This window comes from Mobula hypostoma, chromosome 7 (assembly GCF_963921235.1).
Source record: "Mobula hypostoma chromosome 7, sMobHyp1.1, whole genome shotgun sequence".
NCBI classification, from domain to species: Eukaryota; Metazoa; Chordata; class Chondrichthyes; order Myliobatiformes; family Myliobatidae; genus Mobula; species Mobula hypostoma.
Window position 1 is genome coordinate 122,235,534 of NC_086103.1, and position 22,142 is coordinate 122,257,675.

The 22,142-nt window shown below is 42.1% G+C and overlaps 1 protein-coding gene across 1 annotated transcript in view; it reads right to left on the bottom strand.

Moving 5' to 3' along the window:
- Positions 1-22,142, bottom strand: part of tmem135 (transmembrane protein 135) — a 429,004-nt gene that overhangs the window by 394,890 nt on the left and 11,972 nt on the right. The window contains exons 2-3 of the mRNA XM_063053891.1: positions 16,943-17,070; positions 6,028-6,120 (exon numbers count right to left, since the gene is read on the bottom strand). Of these exons, the coding sequence (XP_062909961.1) occupies positions 6,028-6,120; positions 16,943-17,070 (221 nt within the window). The remainder of the gene's footprint in view (positions 1-6,027; positions 6,121-16,942; positions 17,071-22,142) is intronic.

Below are 22,142 nucleotides of genomic sequence, written 5' to 3' on the forward strand. Positions count from 1 at the left end.
GCTATGCCACCGTGCCACACATTTAAAGGGGACCAGAGGGGTAAATTTATCCTTTAAAGGGTAGTGGGTTATAAGGAACAAGCTGCCAAAGGAAGTGGTAAAACTGAATGCCATTACAAGGTTAAAAGATGCTTAGGGAGGTACATAGAAAGATTTAGAAGGATATGGGTCAAACCCAGACAAATGGAAGTAGGTTAGGTAAGCAACTTGTATAGCATGGACCGGAACGGCCACAAGGTCCGGCTCTGTATTCTCTGACTCTCCTCATCTGAATCCAAACTGCCAATTTTGCTTCTCCAAACAGCTAGGCAATAATTATTGATTATTTGAAGTCATTTTTAAGTTTACTTTCCTGTTTAATATACATTTTATTTTGTATTCAATACTTCTGAATTCTACAAATGATCAAGTTAAATGTCAAATAAATTCAGAGACATTGGAACTTATTGGCAGTTTTGAAAGCCAACAAAGTTGGAGCAAGACTTTGTCAGCTTCCATGTTTCCATTTGAGTTTTATGGGCAGAGCTCATTCAATCCATTACATCATACAAGGTCCTGCTGCCATTTAGTAACCTGAACAACCATAAATTGGTATCCTTGGTTCAATTAAGGAGGCTCCAAAGGATGCACATTGATGGCAAGTTGACTCCAATCAACAATGAAGAGCTCAGAATCTGTTGAAGTCCAGTGGAAGATTTAAGCTATTAAATTGGCAAAGTAGTGAAATACAGGTATGCGTCTCTTAACGTCCACGATATGTTCTGCGAAATTGGACGTTATGTGATTTGGACGTTGTTTGAACACTATATTATATACTTAGCAAACCTATATGGAGTACCGCAATGTACCTGTACTGACTAAATCCATGTCATTAGCAATTTCTCCATATCCGATACAAGTCCCTCTCGCATTTTCATGAGTCTTGTAGTTTTCAGTGAAGCCGATCCTTTAACAGCTTCGAGGATTTTTTCTTTGTTTTTCAGGATCATCGTGATTGTCGAGTGCGACATGCCTAAATCCTGAGCAATAGCATTCACTGGTTTTCCACCTTCATATTGTTTAATAACCTTTTGCTTCACTTCCAAATTAATACTTTTCCTTTGCCTCTTGCTGCTGCTATCACTAGGAGGGTCTTGCTGCATTTGGAAGCCATGATGCACTTTACGATAATATTTTTGAAAGAAAATTCAACAGACAGATAACACTACTACACTCAAGAGACGCGCGATACACGAGATTGGTTACGTCTGCTATGTCACGTTCTCCGATCGGGACTACAGATGTATATGCAATTGGACGTTGTCCAAATGGACGTTAAGCGGCGCACACCTGTTAGCTGTTAAATTTAATTTCACTAGAACGCAGTATATTCACTACACCAGGCCACAGATTGTAACTGCAATCCATAGTCAAACACCCAGATAGAATCAACTCGAGCAAGGATTCACATTCAACTATATTTACCAATGCCTCCCACTATTTTCTGCTCCACCATGTATTCCCAGTGTCATAAATACTGTGAAAATATAAAAGGAATGGGTACTGCAAATTGAGGACAAAACATCAGGAACAAATATACAGTGAATGTAAAAAAGAACAAGTATTTAAATGGTTACATATTGACCTGGAGCAAGATTCTAAGTTCTTTTTGGGTACTCCCTCAAAGTACTTTCCCTCACCATAATGCAAAGTTCTCTTCATTTCCAATACTAATAATCATTTATCCAACCTGAGGTAAATATTGAGAGCAACACACATTCTTAAAAAAAAATCCAACTTCAACTTTGTTTTATTGTTATTATTTCCCCTTTCCAAAAAAATAAAAATTCAATAAATTCTTAATCTAGTGAATTAGCACATACATCCTAAAGTGTCCCAAAATATGTCCTGCATTTGGCACAACTGCAAACATTATAAGTAAAGCTATACAAATGAGCTGTATAATCTTATTGAATGGCATCACACATTCCCAATTCTACAATTATTTGCAATTAATTTATGATTAGCCAAACATGTCACTGCACTTTCAATATACTGTAAATTTCCATAAAGACTCCACCCAGTAAGCTACCCAATACATTACAATCTAATGTTAACAGCAAGCTACTGTGCATAAGGGACAGTGGTAATTTCTCACACAGCACAAGTTCTTCAGTCACAAAAGGTGCACATCCACAAAAAGGCCACTCCAGAAACAGTTCCCTACTGCTGTTTTTAAGTTTGTGTACAACATGCAAAATTTGTAATGCTTGCAGCTTTTTTTGATACAATTACATATTTAACAACATGCAGTTGTTTCAAAGTTATAATCACAATTTATCTGCAAGAGGTATCCAACTTCTTGAATATCACAATCTAGGCCAGTGTTATCAAACCACACAAATAGTCATTTTTAAAGCACCTTGTGTATACAAAGATGATATGGCACAAAACGTAACAGTTCAAATTTATTTCAAATAGCTCTCTAATCAATCAGGGAAGTAAATTTAAGATGGAGATTTGGAAGAGCTGCTTTTCCCAAAGAGTGGTGAATCTGTGGAATTCTCTACCCAATGAAGCAGTGGAGGCTGTCTCAGTAAACATATTTAAGATAAGGTTGGATAGATTTTTGTATAGTAAGGAAATTAAGGGTTACGGGGAAAAGGCAGGTAGGTGGAGGTGAGTCCATGGTCAGATCAGCCACGATCTTACTGAATGGCGGAGCATGCTCGACGGGCCAGATGGCCTACTCCTGCTCCTATTTCTTATGTTCTTATGTCTCTGCCGCTTCTGCTCTTAGGATGAGACTTTTCCTTCCAGAACTAATGTAATGTCCTCCTTCTTCAAAGAAAGGGGCTTTCCTTCCTCCACCATCAACACTGTCCTCACCTGCACTGCTTCCATTTAAGGACATGTAACTGCCCTCACCCCATCCTCCTACCGCCACATCAGGGATAGGGTTTCTCTTGTCCTCACCTAGCACCCCACCAGCCTCAGTATCCAGCACATAACTCTCTGTAACTTCAGTCATCTTTAACGGGATCCCACCACCAAGCACATCTTTCCACGCCCCACTCTTTCTGCTTTCTGCGGGGATTGCTCCCTACACGACTCCCTTGTCCACTCATCCCTCCCCACTGGTCTCCCCCTCCTGGCACTTATCCTTGCAAGCAGAACAAGTGCCACACCTGCCCCTACACCTCCTACCTCACTACCATTCAGGGCCCAAAACAGTCCTTGCAGGTGAGGTGACACTTCATCTGTAAATCTGTTGGGGTCATCTACTGTATCCAAAGCTCCCGGTGTGGCCTCCTGTACATCGGTGAGACCCAACATAGATTAGCAGACAACTTCACTTAGCACCTATGCTCCGTCCACTAGAAAAAGCTGGATCTACCAGTAGCCATCCATTGCAATTCCACTTCCCATTCTCATTCCAACATGTCAGTCCGTGGCCTCCACTACTGTTGCAATGAGGCCACACTCAAGTTGGAGGAGCAACAACTTATACTCCGTCTGAGTAGCCTTCTACCTGATGGCATGCATATTGATTTCTTAAACTTCTGTAATTGCCCACCCCCTCTTCACCATGCCCCATTCTTTCATCCTTTTCTCTCCTATCTCCTTACCTATCACCTCCCTCTGGTGCTCCTCCTCCTTCTCTTTTTTCCATGTTCTTCTACCATTTCTTACCAGAGTCCCCCTCCTCCAGCCCCTTATCTCTTTCACTAATCAACTTCCCACCTCTTTACTTTACACCCTCATCCTCTCCCAGTTTCACTTATCACCTACCACCTTGTACTTTTTCCTTCTCTGTCCCCACCTTCTTACTCTGACTTCTCATCTTTTTTTTAAAACCGTCCTGAAGGGTCTCAGTCTGAAATGCTGACCGTTGATTAATTTCCACAGATGCTGCCTGACCTACTGAGTTGCTCCAGCATTCTGTGTGCATTGCTTCAAATCTCTTGGTTTAATCCTCACCTTGGCAAACTCGGCAAGGCTTTCACAAGGTGTTCTAGTTTCCTCCCAATCAACTACTGTAAATTAACCCCTTTAGTAGAAGTAATTGCGAAAAAAAAATCATTTGATACTCATGTGAGAGAGAATAAGATAAAAGACTACAGGAGAAATAAGGAGGACAATGGGGCTGATGAGATTGCTTTGTAAGAAACTGACAGGGGCTGATGTGATGAATGGCCAACTTCTGCATTGTAAAAGCAAAACCCTACCGACTGGCCATAAACATTATTTGACACTGTCAAAGTTAACTCAGTCAATCAAGAGACTGCATACGCTGGAACCTGCAGCAAAAGCAAACCACTGGAGGAACTCAAAGGATTGAATTGTGTCCATGGAGTTAAAAGGGAATACTGGCATTTTGCGTTGAGATCCCGCATCATGACTAGTGCCATTTTGATTCCCAAACTCCATCCTTTCCTTCAACAGAAGCTGTTTGACCCACTAAGTCCCTCCAGTAGTTTGTTTATTGACAGTCAGCAGATCCTGAGAAATGGCACCAGAGAAGTTAAGACCATTGAGCAGAGGGTCCTAGGAGGATTTGGGATTCTCCATGATGCTCAGACAACACAACATGCAGGGGCAAAGCAGGTGAACAGGTTGGCTACCTGGGAAAACAACCCTCCAGTACTGTTACTGCTGCTACTGCAAGGCTAAGGATGTGCAAGACTGCTTGTGAAGTGCAAGGGCGAAAGGAAGCTAAAGGAAACACCTTCCAGGCTCTGAACTGGTCAGGGCACACAGAAAGAAAGCCCATCAGCTGGCCTGAACCCATGGCAACCAGCTACAGCAGCTACAACTCTGGCTAAATGGCAGTCAGTGTTCTTTAGGCACAGTCTTGCATCACCACAATGAAAATTAAATTCACCATTTCATAATTCCATCTCCATTCTTCTCAAATTACATTTACCCAATAGTACAGACATGATAACTCTCCATACAATAGAGTTTCAATGCTATGTCACAAGCTCACTGAGGGCTTGGGGAGACTAACAGTTTCACCATACCGCAACATAAAATAAACCATTGTGACAACATAAATCAGGGAAAATAACTTCTCTGGAATTGATTTGTGGATGCCCACATCTCTCCTCAGGAATAGATAGTGCATCACAGGAAGCATAAGTAATGCCAAAACAATGCTAACACAAAATAAGTTATGTTATGGCATAAAGGCAACAAACAAAACAGCAGTAATTTTAATATCTTTAATACACAGTTTAATAAAAAGATATTAGGATCTTAACAGAACTGATACTGCAGTATTGACATTTCCTCTGCTTCAATGTATGAATTGAACTTTAAGCAACTTGTGAGAAAAATCTTGAGAGGTTCAATCAATTCCAGGAATGATAGAAATCCAGCAACGTTTTAAACTCAAATTGTTTTAATACAAACATAAAAAAAGCCTCCTTTGACTGGGCATATAAAAGTTCTATATAACAATTTTTAAATTCAAATTCAGGCATAATACTTAAAATTATACTTTTGATATATTGACACTTTATGATCCAGATAACATTATGTCCTATATTCTGATAAACTGCATTAGTCCACAGAATTTGGGGACTGGCAGAAATATGAACTGGAAATTAAGATCAACCATGATATACCTCAGAATGACACAAGTCCCGATGAACTATGTACCCTGTTCCCCTGTTTGATGATTTATGTGCTGGGTGTACACATTGGCATCAGTTGGTGACCTCCACAGCAGCAAACATGCTGAAGGTCAGTGAAGATCACACATGAAACATCACAAAAGTGCACTGCATTTTCAGGTTAACCATTACAAAGGCATTTTTACTGCAGTGAAGAGTAAGAGAAGTCAAGGCAAAAGATGGGAGGAAAACAGCAAGAAAAAGTGTTTGGGAAAATACTTCACGATGCAAATAGATCTAAAAGATAAAAAAGAAAATAAACATTTCACAGATTTATTCCGCTTTGATGAATAGTACAGCTTTACAAAAGCAATATACCTAATATCTTAAAAAGTACATTGCATCATTTCTTTTAATTAAAAAATATTACCTGCTTTTCCTTTCAATCAGAATGGCCAAATACGAAGCAGGCAATGCTGCACCAAATCCTGCAGACCATATGTAGAACTTCCCAAGCAGTTTCCTGGATAAGGAGTAGAAAATACAGCTAAATTTGCATATTTAGCTATATTAATTTTTTCTTAGATAGCCCAGCATGTTGAGGTTTTCATTTCATTCCCATTTTGGCTACACCATGCTTCTCCACATCCCAAACCCATCCAGTCCCCACTGCTGAATCAACTCTTCAACCACTAGATTCTTGCTTTCTCCAATAGCAAGCTGCCTATCATCTGGGGCCACCCACCACTCTGCAACCATCCCTCTGATGATCGCACTCTACCCCCAGTCTTTAAGCTGTATTCCAGCCCAGAATCCAGCATACGTGGAGTAAGCCACCCATCTAGAGCTGTCACTTGATGACAATCTTCCATGGTTCTATTTGTGGGTTAATAGATCCTAGTGCATGAACTCCTGACTAATTGATGCAGATTTATACTGAAGGAATAGCCGCACCCTATATAATCATGCCACATCTGTAATGGTGTTAAAGTCAAAGGTCTTTAGTCTTCCCTGTAGTCTTTAGTAACAAGGAGCCCATGTTTTCCAGGTGCCTTGCAAATGTAAAGCATTCCACCTCTCACAATACCTGCAAAACCTGGATTACGAAAAACACAATGAACTTCAGTTTCTCACCCCACCTGTTGATTTAATACCTTTGATAACTGCATAAGATAATGGAGACTGAAATTCATATGCATAAATACTGAAAGTATCAATGAAGCATTTGGGGACACCATTGAGAATGCTGAATTCACTTGCTGGGTGTACACATAAACCCAGTGCTAACAGAAGAAACAGGCCACCTGAAACTATTCCCGCTCAAACCTACTTATTGGTCACCTCCTGTCCCATTTGTGGGTCCTACGTGGGCCCAACTGATCACATCAGAGTCCACAGAAACAGAATAAATGCAAGCTATCTCAAATCCAGGGGATCATCTATGTTGTAAGAAAGATGGTTGAACAATTCATTAAAAACATATTGTTGTTTAAATAATTAATTCTGATTCCACTTACTAAGTATAAATGTTGTTCATGTTTTGCAATTTAATCTGAGGCTTACATATGGATGTAAACATAATGCACTTCAACATGTGAATTAAGAGTCATCCTTCCAATGACTGATTTTAACCTCAATTCTGCATTCCACAGTAACCTTTCACACCTTTACTTATCAAATATCTATCAACTCCTGTCTAACAAATGGACAAAGACTTCAATTTCACTGCTCTTTGAGAATTCCAAAGGCTCTCAAAACTCTTAATAAATTGTACCCCATCTTAAATGAAGAATGTCTCAAAGTAATGTCTGAAGATACCCCTCCTCCCACACAATTCTTGATTGTCCCACAACAGAAAACGTCATCTCCACATCCAACCAGTCAACACAATAACCCAACTCCCACCCCACTGTCTTTCATTCTTCTAAACTCCAGCTGCTACAAAGCTAGACTGACTAACATTTCCAATAAGACGAACACCCCTTTCCAGGCATTAGTCTACTAATCATTCCGTGAAATGCTAGGGATGCACTGCAATCCTTCTGTAAGTAAAGAGTAAAATATTTTCCACAGCAGTCCACGTAATTGGGGCTTCAGCAGGAGAGAATTTTAGGAACAGTAATCAATACTCCTTAAGATAGTTATTAATAAGGACAATTCTGCATCTCATGAGAAAGTACTAAATGAAGAAAAGGATTCGGAGCAGCTGTTATAGGGCAAGCTCATATCTGGCGCATGGGAGTCACCATCATTTTCAATAAGGAGGAAAGACAAGATTGCAAGATTAGAAAACTTTGAATGACAAGAGGTGTTCTACATTTAGTCTAAACAAATAAAGGAAGTATTTGTAAGGTTTAAGGAGTTGAAATAAGACATAACCCTAGCCAAGAAAAAACTCAAGCAGGAAATGAGAAGGGCCAAAAAGGGCCACACAATGTCACTGGCGAGTAGAATTAACGAAAATCCAAATGTATCTTACACATACATTAAAAACAAGAAGATTTCTTAGAAAAAGGTAGGATTACACAGAATGAAAGAGGGATTTTAGTCCTGGAGAAAGAGGATGGTAACAAGGCAAGAAATAGGTGCTTTACATCAGAATTCACCATGGAGAACAAGATGGAGGACAGCAAGATCATTGTCGGGTATGTTCAGGTTCCAGTACATGTTCAGATCAAGAAGCTGATAGTATTGCATCCACTGAAGAACATGAAGGTAGATAAGTCTCCACGTCCTTGAGGGATACATTTCACATTCAGAGAGATGAGACTTCTGGAGCTTGGACAAAGATCTTTGTATCCACTCTAGCCACAGGCAAAGCCCAGAGGGATGGACAGTAGCCAAATTTGTTATTTTGTTTAAGTACAATAGGAATAATCCAGTAAGTTATAGGCTGGTGAACCTCACACCATTGAGATGGAAGATACTGGAGATGATTTTTTGAGATAGTATTGACTCACATTTGGGAAAGCGTGAGCCTATTAGGGATAGTCAGCATGGCTGTGTGCATGGGAAGTCATGTCCTACAAACTTGATTTTTGAGAAAGAAACAAAAATGATTGATGCATTTGACAAGGTGTAATAAATTCTGGATGGGTAATGGCCCCTTACTGATTCTCATCTCACCTTACTAGTAACAGCTTGATAACCTGAAAATAACTCTTTATTCCTTGTCTCTGTTTACTGATCTGTTTACTATATAAATTGTAAAATCAAATATTAGACTGCATCTTTTTCATTGGCTAACCAAACCCCTCTCTCCCTCCCTGCTGCATCATTGTGCTCAGTTTTGAGCTGTATTGGGATGTCATAGCCCTGGAATGGGTACTATAGTTTACTGGTATGGTATCGGAAATAAACATTGCATGCTATATAAAGAAATTATAGTATTATTCTCTTTGTAATGCGAAAGACAAAGATGAAATAGAGTAGATGTGTTTAAAATAATGAAGGCTTTTATTGGTACAAATAAGGAGAACAGGTGGTAGAGGATATTGTTGGTATGACTTTCAACATAGTGAGTTGTCATAATCTGGAAAGCACTGTCTGAGATTGTGGCAGAGGCTGATTGATTAGTAACCATCTAAAACAAATTGGGAAAATGGTGTAAAAGGGAATGTTTGCATGGATACAGAGAACAATAGGGGAAAGGGACAACATAGATATGTTATATAGGGACAACATTTTGAAGTTGAGCAGTCTAAGTTTAAGATTTCTAGGATATGTGGACCTAGGGGACTGTTGAAGATACATCTTGGCTAATGAGAAATACTTTAAGGGCATGAGCTGTAAATCTTTCAGCTATCACAGAGGCAATAAATTACTTGGCTCCACCTTTGAAGATGACACTCAACTGACAAAATTAGTAATAAAACTGTTAACATTAAATGAACACATTGTTTCCCAAACAGATTTGGGAACTGAACCATAAAATATTCAATTCAGGATTCTCAAAAAAACATGGGCAAGTGCTGTGGTTGCACATTATCTACATGTTTTATACTAGACTTGGGTATGGTTTTCCTTGGAATAATCTTGGATAGTATTTTGCAAAATTTATTTGATCAGGAAACAATAAAAGGTCTGCTGAGTCATACTGTTGTCAGTTTCCAGTACATGATGAAAATTAGGTAGCTGAAAATAGATAAAGGAAATAGGAATTTCACAGCTGGATATGCAAAATTAGTGTTACATTAAAAAATCTTATAAATGGGGAGTAACAAACTGATTGAGGATATTACTGAAAATTTGCAGAATGTTTCAAATTTAAAAAGATTCGAACTCATTGACAGGAGAAAAACCACCAGTGAGAAAAATGAGTCAACTGAAATGACTTAAAACAGGCTTTCATAAAGCTGCAAAATACAGAGATATGATAACATATTGTACTTGTATCTTTTGAAACCAAGGAGTTACTTTTGAGAACGTGTCATGCCACTGATCCGGAGAAGATAGTTACAGCACAACTGACTTGGTAACTATCAATTTGTAACCTTTGGTAAACGCCTTCATTTTGAGGTGACTCATCCATGGTGTTTCAGTCCTTCCTTCTTGCAGAGGAGTTCTGACATTTGCTTAGCACCAGTGGCTGACAACACAGCTGAACTCATTAGCACCAGTATGTTAGAAAATTATTAGTGCAATCCACAACTTTTTTTTATATAATCTTATATAAAACTTTGACTTCCTTTCTTCAGTATGCTGATCTTCTAGAAATGATTTTTCTATCTTGCATTTGGTACATGGAGCTTAGAAAAATAGAGGACTATGGGTAACCCTAGGTAATTTCTAAAGTACAGCAGTGTTCAGCACAGCATTGTGGGCCAAAGAGCCTGTATTGTGCTGTAGGTTTACTATGTTTCTATTTGACAATGTCCCTTATGGCAGACAGATATAGAAAATTAAAATACATAGGATTCATAATGACCTGGTGGATTGGCCAAAGACAAAGCACAATAGTAGACAGGTGTTATTCTGACTGGAGGGATGTGGCTTGTGGTGTTCTGCAAAGATCAGTTTATGTGAAGATTGTCAAAGTATATAACAGGATGTTGATCAGTTGAAGACATGGGCAAAGAAATTAAAAGAAGATCTTAACCTGAGCAAGTGTGAGGTCAAATGCAAGGACAGGATCCTTAACAACACTGATTTAGAGGGATCTTGGGGTCCAAATCCATAAATGAAAGTCCATCATGAAAGTGGCAACACGTGGATGTGGTGATAAAGAAGGCATATGGCATGCTTGCCTTCATCAGTTGGGGCAATGAGTTTAAGAAACAGGAGTTAAATTGCAGATGTAGAAAGAAAAATTTGATTAGACTGCATCTGGCATATTGTGTGCAGTTCTGGTTGTCCCATTACATGAAGGATGGTAAAGCTTTGCAGAAGGTGTGGAAGAAGTTCATCAGGGTGCTGCTTTGTTTGGTGAGTATCAGCTGAAAGGAGCGGTTGGACAACCATAGACTGCTTTCTCTGGAGGGTTGGAGGCTGAGGGCAGACATGATCAATATTTGTAAAATTATGAGAGGAATAGATAGTCAGAGTCTCGCCTCCCCGCCAAAGAGTAGAAATGTCAAGTACCAAAGGACATAGCCCTAACAGTAAGCTTAAGAAGTAATTAGGAGGGCTAAGGTTGTTTTTAGAAAATACATAGAGTGGTAGATGCCTAGAACAGGCTGCCAGGGCAGTAGTGGAAGTAGACACGACATGACATTTAAGAGGATTTAGGCAAGCACGTGAATATGTAGGAAATGATAGGTATGTATCATAAACAGGCAATTAGGTTTAGTTTAATTAGGCACCTTGGTTGACATATTCATTATGGGCTAAAGGGTCTGTTTCTCTGCTATATTGTTCAATGTTCCAGATATGGTTTAACCAATGTCCTGTACAAGTAGAGATCACTATGATTTTATATCAGTTATTATTAATTTCCATGATCAACATTATAAAAATGGGTTGATTTACATCAGTTGGTCTATTTATAAATATCATCTAAATTCTTTAATTACTCTCATTCCCTTAAACAGTGCTATTTATTTCTCTTGTTCTGATCAAGACATGTTACTTTCCTTTTATTAAGGGATTCATTTAGGCTAGCAACGAGAATGCATAAAAACTGGCAACGTTTTTCAAAATTTTTTCCATAAATAAGCCACTTAACAAATTTAACTCATCACAATCCTGATCCCATCTCATCTGAAAAGTGCAGCAAATGAACTCACACCACCTAGTTCATACATGAATAATGGCCATGTACAGAAGGATAATACTGAATCAAAGGTGGTGATGAATCAGCACACAGGAAGGAGATTGACTATTTGGCTGTGTGGTGACATAACAACAACCGCTCAACGTCATCAAGACCAAGGAACTGATTGTCAGCTTCAGGAAAGGGAAACCAGAGGTCAACGAGCCACTCCTCATCAGAGGTTCAGAGGTGGAGAGGGTTAACAACTTTAAATTGCTGGGTGTTGCTATTTCAAAGGACTGTCTTGGACGCAGGACAGAAGTGCAATTGGGAAGAAAGCACGGCAGCGCCTCTACTTCCTTAGGAGTCTGCGGAGATTCAGCATGACATCTAAAATTTGGCAAACTTCAACAGATGTGTAGTGGAGAGTGTTTGACTGGCTGCATCATGTCCTAATACGAAAACACCAATGCCTTTAAATGGAAAAATCCTACAAAAGGTAAGCACATCTGCATGAACCTCTGTCATAGGAAAGCAGCATCCATCATAAGAGATTTCCTCCACCTAGGCCATGCTCTTTTCTTGCTGCTGCCATCAGGTAGAAGACACAAGGTCATCAGGACTCACACCACCAGGTTCAAGAACAATGACTACCCCAAAACCTCTTCCTCTTCCTACAGATGCTGCTTGGCCTGCTGCGTTCACCAGCAACTTTGATGTATGTTGCTTGAATTTCCAGCATCTGCAGAATTCCTGTTGTTTGCGTTTAAATTCACTACTGCGAAGCCTCTTCCGGTGATGCCTACATCGAAGAAGTTTAGATCCTCTCTTCGACGGGAGTTCAGTGAAACCATCTCTCACTGCTCCCCATCTGTAATTTCTTCGGCTCTTCAACTTTTCGACCACACTTTGACTCAGACTCGCTATCACAGCCATATATCCTTTCTTGGAACGTGCCTCCGTCGCCAACTTACTCCAGTTGGCTTTAGGATTCGTTTCCAAGCCTCTCAATTTGGACCTTCTGAGGATCCCAGGTACTCACATTTTATTGACTCTGCCTCTCGCCGCTTCTCCCGTCAAGCTCTGAAGGCGACGCTCTCCGCCATGAGCAGGTACTTGGTGTCCCTATCCCAGACCCTTCCACACCTTCGGGACACTTTCTTCGCCGTCTGTAATGGTCCTACCCGTCATTTCATCCTCCGTCAGATTCACGCCTGCAATCGCCGTTTTTTTGACTTTGTCATGTTAGGCAAAGATCGCAAGATCCTACATCTACGGACTCCAGAGCCTGCCGGCCCCGACGCTAGCAGGCATGAACTTCAGACTGCGGCCTCTGCCATTGATCTCGGCGGCTCCAACACCTCAGGGCATATTCAAAACCCGGACTCCAGCAACCACCATGGACACCTTCACAGCGATTGCACAACCACCAACTGTGACTCCAGCCTTGAACTCCAGGCCGGGTCTTTATGTGCTGCTGTTGTGACTCCCGTCTCCCCTTCCCCCACCACCACTCCGCAGCCCCATCTTCCTCAGATCCCACCGTCAACTCCTGGGCCCTCAGAGGCTCCATCTTCCTCTCACCCCAACCCTCCCCTCTCCACTGACACCACCAGCCTCCCCCCTCTGATCCCAGCTCTCATCTGTGCCAGGTCTTTACCATCCCCTCCGACCTTCAACTGTCGGAGGCAGAACGCTCTGTTCTCAGTAAGGGCCTCACGTTTGTCCCCCTTCGCCCACACCTCAGCGAGTTCCGTGTTCGCCACGATGCGGAACTTTTCTTCCGCCGTCTCCGTCTCCGAGCCTACTTCTTCGGCAAGGACTCTTCCACCCCCACCGATGACCCCTTCTCCCGTCTTCAACCCTCCTCTTCTTCATGGACACCCCGCTCTGGTCTTCTGCCTGCTCTGGATCTCTTTATTGCTAACTGCCGATGGGACATCAACCGTCTCGACTTCACCGCACCTTGTCCCCATTCCAACCTCACTCCTTCGGAACGCTCTGCTCTCCACTCCCTCCGCACTAATCCTAACCTTATTATTAAACCCGCCGATAAGGGGGGTGCTGTTGTAGTCTGGCGTACTGACCTCTACCTTGCCGAGGCACAGCGACAATTCGCGGATACCTCCTCTTATTTACCCCTCGATCGTGACCCCACTAAGGAGCACCAGGCCATTGTCTCCCACACCATCACCGACTTTATCCGCTCAGGGGATCTCCCAACCACTGCTACCAACCTTATAGTTCCCACACCCCGCACTTCCCGTTTCTACCTCCTACCCAAGATCCACAAACCTGCCTGTCCTAGCCGACCTTTTGTCTCAGCTTGCTCCTGCCCCACCGAACTCATTTCTGCATACCTCGACACTGTTTTATCACCCCTTGTTCAATCCCTTCCAACCTATGTTCGTGACACTTCTCACGCTCCTAAACTTTTCGATGATTTTAAGTTCCCTGGCCCCCACCGCTTTATTTTCACCATGGATGTCCAGTCCTTATATACTTCCATCCCCCATCAGGAAGGTCTCAAAGCTCTACGCTTCTTTTTGGATTCCAGACCTAATCAGTTCCCCTCTACCACCACTCTGCTCCGTCTAGCGGAATTAGTCCCTACTCTTAATAATTTCTCCTTTGGCTCCTCCCACTTCCTCCAAACTAAAGGTGTAGCTATGGGCACCTGTATGGGTCCTAGCTATGCCTGCCTTTTTGTTGGGTTTGTGGAACAATCTATGTTCCGTGCCTATTCTGGTATCTGTCCCCCACTTTACATTCGCTACATCGACGACTGCATTGGTGCTGCTTCCTGCACGCATGCAGAACTCGTTGACTTTATTAACTTTGCCTCCAACTTTCACCCTGCCCTCAAGTTTACCTGGTCCATTTCCGACACCTCCCTCCCCTTTCTAGATCTTTCTGTCTCTGTCTCTGGAGACAGCTTATCCACTGATGTCTACTATAAGCCTACTGACTCTCACAGCTATCTGGACTATTCCTCTTCTCACCCTGTCTCTTGCAAAAACGCCATCCCCTTCTCGCAATTCCTCCGTCTCCGCCGCATCTGCTCTCAGGATGAGGCTTTTCATTCTAGGACGAGGGAGATGTCTTCCTTTTTTAAAGAAAGGGGCTTCCCTTCCTCCACTATCAACTCTGCTCTTAAACGCATCTCCCCCATTTCACGTACATCTGCTCTCACTCCATCCTCCCACCACCCCACTAGGAATAGGGTTCCCCTGGTCCTCACCTACCACCCCACCAGCCTCCGGGTCCAACATATTATTCTCTGTAACTTCCGCCACCTCCAACGGGATCCCACCACTAAGCACATCTTTCCCTCCCCACCTCTCTCTGCATTCCGCAGGGATCGCTCCCTACACAACTCCCTTGTCCATTCGTCCCCCCCATCCCTCCCCACTGATCTCCCTCCTGGCACTTATCCGTGAAAGCGGAACAAGTGCTTCACATGCCCTTACACTTCCTCCCTTACCACCATTCAGGGCCCCAAACAGTCCTTCCAGGTGAGGCATCACTTCACCTGTGAGTCGACTGGGGTGATATACCGCATCCAGTGCTCCCGATGTGGCCTTTTATATATTGGCGAGACCCGATGCAGACTGGGAGACCGCTTTGCTGAACATCTACGCTCTGTCCACCAGAGAAAGCAGGATCTCCCAGTGGCCACACATTTTAATTCCACATCCCATTCCCATTCTGACATGTCTATCCACGGCCTCCTCTACTGTAAAGATGAAGCCACACTCAGGTTGGAGGAACAACACCTTACATTCCGTCTGGGTAGCCTCCAACCTGATGGCATGAACATCGACTTCTCTAACTTCCGCTAAGGCCCCACCTCCCCCTCGTACCCCATCTGTTACTCATTTTTATGCACACATTCTTTCTCTCACTCTCCTTTTTCTCCCTCTGTCCCTCTGAATATACCTCTTGCCCATCCTCTGGGTCACCCCCCCCCTTGTCTTTCTTCCCGGACCTCCTGTCCCATGATCCTCTCGTATCCCCTTTTGCCTATCACCTGTCCAGCTCTCGGCTCTATCCCTCCCCCTCCTGTCTTCTCCTATCATTTTGGATCTCCCCCTCCCCCTCCAACTTTCAAATCCCTTACTCACTCTTCCTCCAGTTAGTCCTGACGAAGGGTCTCGGCCTGAAACGTCGACTGCACCTCTTCCTACAGATGCTGCTTGGCCTGCTGCGTTCACCAGCAACTTTGATGTATGTTACTACCCCAAAACCACCAGGATAGCTACACTCACTTGCCCATCCATTGACATCTTCCCACTTTAAGGACTCTTTATCTTGTTAGCTCACATTCTTGCTATTTATTACTATTTATTTACATTTGCATTTGCAATTTGTTGTCTTCTGCACTCTGGTTGATCTTTCACTGATCCTGTAATATTTACCATTCTATAGATTTTTCGAGTATACCCACAGGAAAATGAATCAAGGTTGTATACAGTCACATATATGTAGTTTGATAATAAAAATTTACTTTGAACTTTGGTAATCAAGCAGTTCCACAACACTGGTGGTGCTGGACCAGCAGATAATGCTATATATTATGCCCAGGAATACCCAAACACACTTTTAACTCTTTTTTTTAAAAAAACTAGGCATAACAGTAATATAATAAATTATGTGATGGATGTGAATGCACAAGAAAGATTAGCATTTACTGCCGCCCCTAACTGTTCTTGGAAAGATGGAGGAGAGCCACCTTATTAAACTATCACTGTTCATAATGATGCATTTTAGTGCAAAGTTTCATGTATTGGAACCAGCAACAGTGAAAAAATGGCAATATATTTTCAAGTCAGGATAGTGTGTCAAATAAATCATATTAAAATCTTAACTTACTAACCTTTAACTACATTGTTTCTTGTTTGACCAGTACGGGAATGACGTCAGTGTTAACCAAATAGCACTCAGCGCAATAAAGTGATCTCACATGTCCATTTATCAAATTTTTGACAAGTTTAATTGCATTGTTTAGCCCCAGCTGCCAAAAGTTTAGAGTTTTAATGTAGTAATTGACTGTAATTAAATGAAAGTGCCGAAAAGAGAGTGCTGAAAAGCACATGTCTAAAAATTTGACAAATCCACAAAATTAATTCCATCTGTAGATTAGTGAACATCTCACCTGAGGATACAGAAAAACATAATATAGAGGCCACCATTTGCAGTAAGGAAGGAGGTCGATCGGAGGATCTCAGGAAGCAGTTTGTGAATATAGTAGTCTAACTTCCGCCTTCGCAGGATTGCTGCAATCTAAGACAAACATGGAATTATCCTCAATTCACCACATAAAAAGTAAGGTGCGTCATCGATGTTACCCAATTTTTGAAAATATTTTTTACATTGCAACATTGTTTCATAAATTATTGAACACATTTTCCAGTTTGCAAAATTTCATTTGTAAATTTGAAAAAAGAATCAGGCTCAGGTAAATGTAATAGTAATGTTAAACTCAGTTACGGCAGTGAGCCCTAAGGTCAAAGATCTCTGCAACAAACTACAAAAAAGATGATAAGGAATAAGCTTCAACAAAAAATCTTCACTGATGCGTAATCATAAACCTCAGATTCACACTAATAGAAGGCAAGAGCCAATGAAATAAAGGGTACGTTGTAATTATGCAGCATGTTAAGAAATCCTTTGAAAATTAAACAGATTATAAAATCAATATTCTACTAGGCTGCAGGAGGAAAAGATTAATTAATGAATAATTCTTCCAGTTGTGGCTACGTGTTAAGTAATTGAAAGCACGCCACATTAGAGATCAAATTACTTACTTAATGATATCTTGGAATCCAGGCAATAATTACAAACAGAAAAATAATCTTTTAATGAATATATTAAACCTATTTTTGTCAGTTCAGCTACAAGTGCTGAGAAATATTTTGCAAATTCAAAGCACCTTTTTACTACAGGTGTTCTTTTCTAATTCAATTGAGGTTTGAACAAATACTGCATGTCAGCTGCATCTCACAATGGAGCTAAAAGCTATAAGTTGATAAAAAAAATTGTCATGTTATTAAAGTCACCCAAAGTACTTCAAAGGAATTAATGATATATGTATACACTGCTTTGTAGGCAAATGCAAATGCCACCAAAGTGGCATGTAGCAAATGTGTTTGTAGGAGAGCTCCCTAATCTTCTTTCAGCAATTGTTCAGAATCCTTTAAATTCTGTGATCCAGCAAGCAAGGCAATATTTTAATCTTTTCAACTCATAAACAACAACAAGAGAAGATGGCCTCCAGAACTTTTCCATTTGCACCAACGTGCAAAATGCAAAGTCGAAGTGCTTACACATTTCTATCTGACGTTCCAGTAAACAATATATCCTGGTCTCTGCACCATCACACAAGCTAATCTTCATCCAATTTGATTCACTCCATGTAACATTAAGAAATGTCGGGCCTTCTGGATAAGCAAATGTAACATGCTCCAACAACAAGCAGCTTGCTGCAAAGCAGAAGATGTGTAATACCAGGTCTCTCGGCAAAGCTGAACGTTTACAATACTGGCAAATATCCAAGAAAGTAGCGAATAAGCTACATAGGTCTTGCCAACAAAAAGCAGAATATATCCAGTTTAAAAAACGCAAACACAAGGAAATCTGCAGATGTTGGAAATTCAAGGAACACACACAAAAAATGCTGGTGAACGCAGCAGGCCAGGCAGCATCTATAGGAAGGGGTACAGTCGACGTTTCAGGCCGAGACCCTCCGTCAGGACTAACTGAAAGAAGAGAGAGTAAGAGATTTGAAAGTGGGAGGGGGAGGGGGAGATCTGGAATGATAGAAGACAGGAGGGGGAGGGATGGAGCCAAGAGCTGGATAGTTGATTGGCAAAAGGGATACGAGGCTGGAGGAGGGAGAGGATCATGGGACAGGAGGCCTGGGGAGAAAGAAAGGGAGAGGGAAGCCCAGAGGTTGGGCAAGGAGTTGTAGTGAGAGGGACAGAGGGAGAAAAAAGAGAGATGATAGATAGATAGATAAATAAATAAATAAATAAATAACGGATGGGATACGGCCATGATTCTATATATTGGTGGGGCACTAACGGAAGTTAGAAAAGTTAATGTTCATGCCATCAGGTTGGAGGCTACCCAGACGGAATATAAGGTGTTGTTCCTCCAACCTAAGTGTGGCTTCATCTTGACAGTACAGGAGGCCATGGATAGACATATCAAAATGGGAATGGGACGTGGAATTAAAATGTGTGGCCACTGGGAGATCCTGCTTTCTCTGGCGGACAGAGCATAGGTGTTCAGCGAAACGGTCTCCCAGCCTGCGTCAGGTCTCGCCAATATATAGAAGGCCACATCAAGAGAATTCTCGCACCTCCTCCGCATCTGCTCTCAGGATGAGGCTTTTCATTCAAGGACGAAGGAGATGTCCTCCTTTTTTTAAGGAAAGAGCTTCTCTTCCTCCACCATCAACTCTGCTCTCAAACGCATCTCTCCCATTTCACGCACATCTGCTCTCACCCCATCCTCCTGCCACCCCACTAGGAATAGGGTTCCCCTTGTCCTCACCTACCACTCCACCAGCCTCTGGGTCCAACATATAATTCTCCATAACCTCTACCACCTCCAACGGGGCCCCACCACTAAGCACATCTTTCCCTCCCCCCCTTCTGCTTTCCGCAGAGATCGCTCCCTACGCGACTCCCTTGTCCATCCGTTCCCCCATCCCTTTCCACCGATCTCCCTCCCGGCACTTATCCTTGTAAGCAGAACAAGTGCTACACATGCCCTTACACTTCCTTACACTTCCTCCCTCACCACCATTCAGGGCCCCAGACAGTCCTTGCAGGTGAGGCGACACTTCACCTGTGAGTCGGCTGGGGTAATATACTGCGTCCAGTGCTCCCGATGCGGCCTTCTATATATTGGCGAGACCCGATGCAGGTCAGCGCACCAACCCAAATTCAACAGGCTGTACTCAGAAAATAAAGAAAAGCCTGGGGGAGAGAAAAGAGGACTACAAACTACAAAAGCTAACTTAAAGATCAGAGCGTTATAAAATAAGTCAAAAACTATTTTCTTGCAGTAGAATCTGTTTATTTAACATAGTCCAAGATGTAAATAGATAGTAAATATGCCATTTCTACACTTTACTTTCCTCCCTAAACTGACAAGTAAATACTGCCATCCTCTGAGAAGTTGAACTCAGATGTGGTTGTACTAAGATATGACCACCAAAATAATTGTTCACAAAAATACTGACGCACAATTGTTAATTCCAAAACAAAGTTATTATTCTGCGTTGAATAAGATTTTGAGTCTTAGAACACGACAGCATAGAAACAGGCACTTCAGCCTATCTACTCCGTGCTGACGTACTAATTTATCTAGTCCAATTCACCTGCACCCAGACCACAGCCTGACAGACTCCCCCTATCCACGTACCTATCCAAATTGCTCTTAAATGTTAGCATCAAATTTCTTCTGCTCGCAGCTCCTTCCACACTCTGAACGAAGTAGTTCTCACTCACTTTCCTCTTAAATACTTCACCTTTCACCCTTAACCCATGATCTCTGGTTCTAGTTTCACCCAACCTCAGTGGAAAAAGCCTGCTTGCATCTAACCTATCTCGTTCATTCTTTATGTGCCATGGCATATGATGTGAGTAATCATGGACTTTCCATGACCAGGACTGTCCTTGGCAATTTTTTTTCTACAGAAGTGGTTTGCCATTGCATTATTCTAGGCAGTGTTTTTATAAGATGGGTGAACCCAGACGTTACCAATACTCTTCAGAGATTGTCTGCCTGGCATCAGTAGTCACATAACCAGGACTTGTACTATGCACCAGCTGCTCATATGACCTCCACTACCTATTCCATGATGACCCCATCAATACCCCTCATAGCTTTGTAAAGCTCTATCAAATTTCCCCTAATTTTTCCATGCTCTAGGGAGTAAAGTCCTAACCTATTCAACCATTCTCTGTCACCAAGGTCCTCGAGTCCTGGCAAAATCTTTATAAATTTTCTCTGTACTTCCAATCTTATTGACATTGTCCTGTAGGTAGATGACCAAAACTGACACAATATCCCAAATTGGACCTCACCATCATCTCATACAATTTCAACATAATGCACCAACTCCTGTACTCAATAATTTATGAAGACCAATGCATCAAAAGCTTTCTTTATGATCCGATCTACCACTTTCAAAGAACTATGCATCTGTATTCCCAGATCCCTCTGTTCTACTGTACTCCTCAGTGCGCTACCTGGCACTATGCAAATCCTACCCTGGTTGGTCTTTCTCATACTTGTCTGCATTAAATTCCATTTGCTATTTTCCAGGCCATCCCGCTGCAAGCTTTGAAAGTCTTCCTCACTGTCCATTACACCTCCAATTTTGGTGCCATCTACAAAGTTCCTGCAACACACATCAAAGTTGCTGGTGAACGCAGCAGGCCAAGCAGCATCTATAGGAAGAGGCGCAGTCGACGTTTCAGGCTGAGACCCTTCGTCAGGACGAAGGGTCTCGGCCTGAAACGTCGACTGCGCCTCTTCCTATAGATGCTGCTTGGCCTGCTGCGTTCACCAGCAACTTTGATGTGTGTTGCTTGAATTTCCAGCATCTGCAGAATTCCTGTTGTTTACAAAGTTCCTGATCCAGTTTACCACATGAACATCCATATCATTGATATCGATGACAAACAACAACAGACCAAGCACCAATCCCTGTAGCACACTAGTCACAGGCCTCCAGCCAGAGAAACAACCATATACTACCACTCTCTGGTTTCTTCCGCAAAACCAATGTCTAATCCAATATACTGCCTCATCTTGAAAGCCAAATGACTGAACTTCCTTGACAAGGCCATGTGGGACCTTGTCAAAGGCCTTGCAAAAGTCCAAGTAGACAACATCTACTGCCTTGCTTTCATTATTAACATTCATAGAACATAGAATAGAACAGCACAGTACAGGCCCTTCGGCCCACAATGTTGTGCCGACTCTCAAACCCTGCCTCCCATATAACCCCCCCGCAACCTTAAAATCCTCCATATACCTGTCTAGTAGTCTCTTAAACTTCACTAGTGTATCTGCCTCCACCACTGACTCAGGCAGTGCATTCCACGCACCAACTACTCTCTGAGTAAAAAACCTCCCTCTAATATCCCCCTTGAACTTCCCACCCCTTACCTTAAAGCCATGTCCTCTTGTATTGAGCAGTGGTGCCCTGGGGAAGAGGCGCTGGCTGTCCACTCTATCTATTCCTCTTAATATCTTGTACACCTCTATCATGTCTCCTCTCATCCTCCTTCTCTCCAAAGAGTAAAGGCCTAACTCCCTTAATCTCTGATCATAAT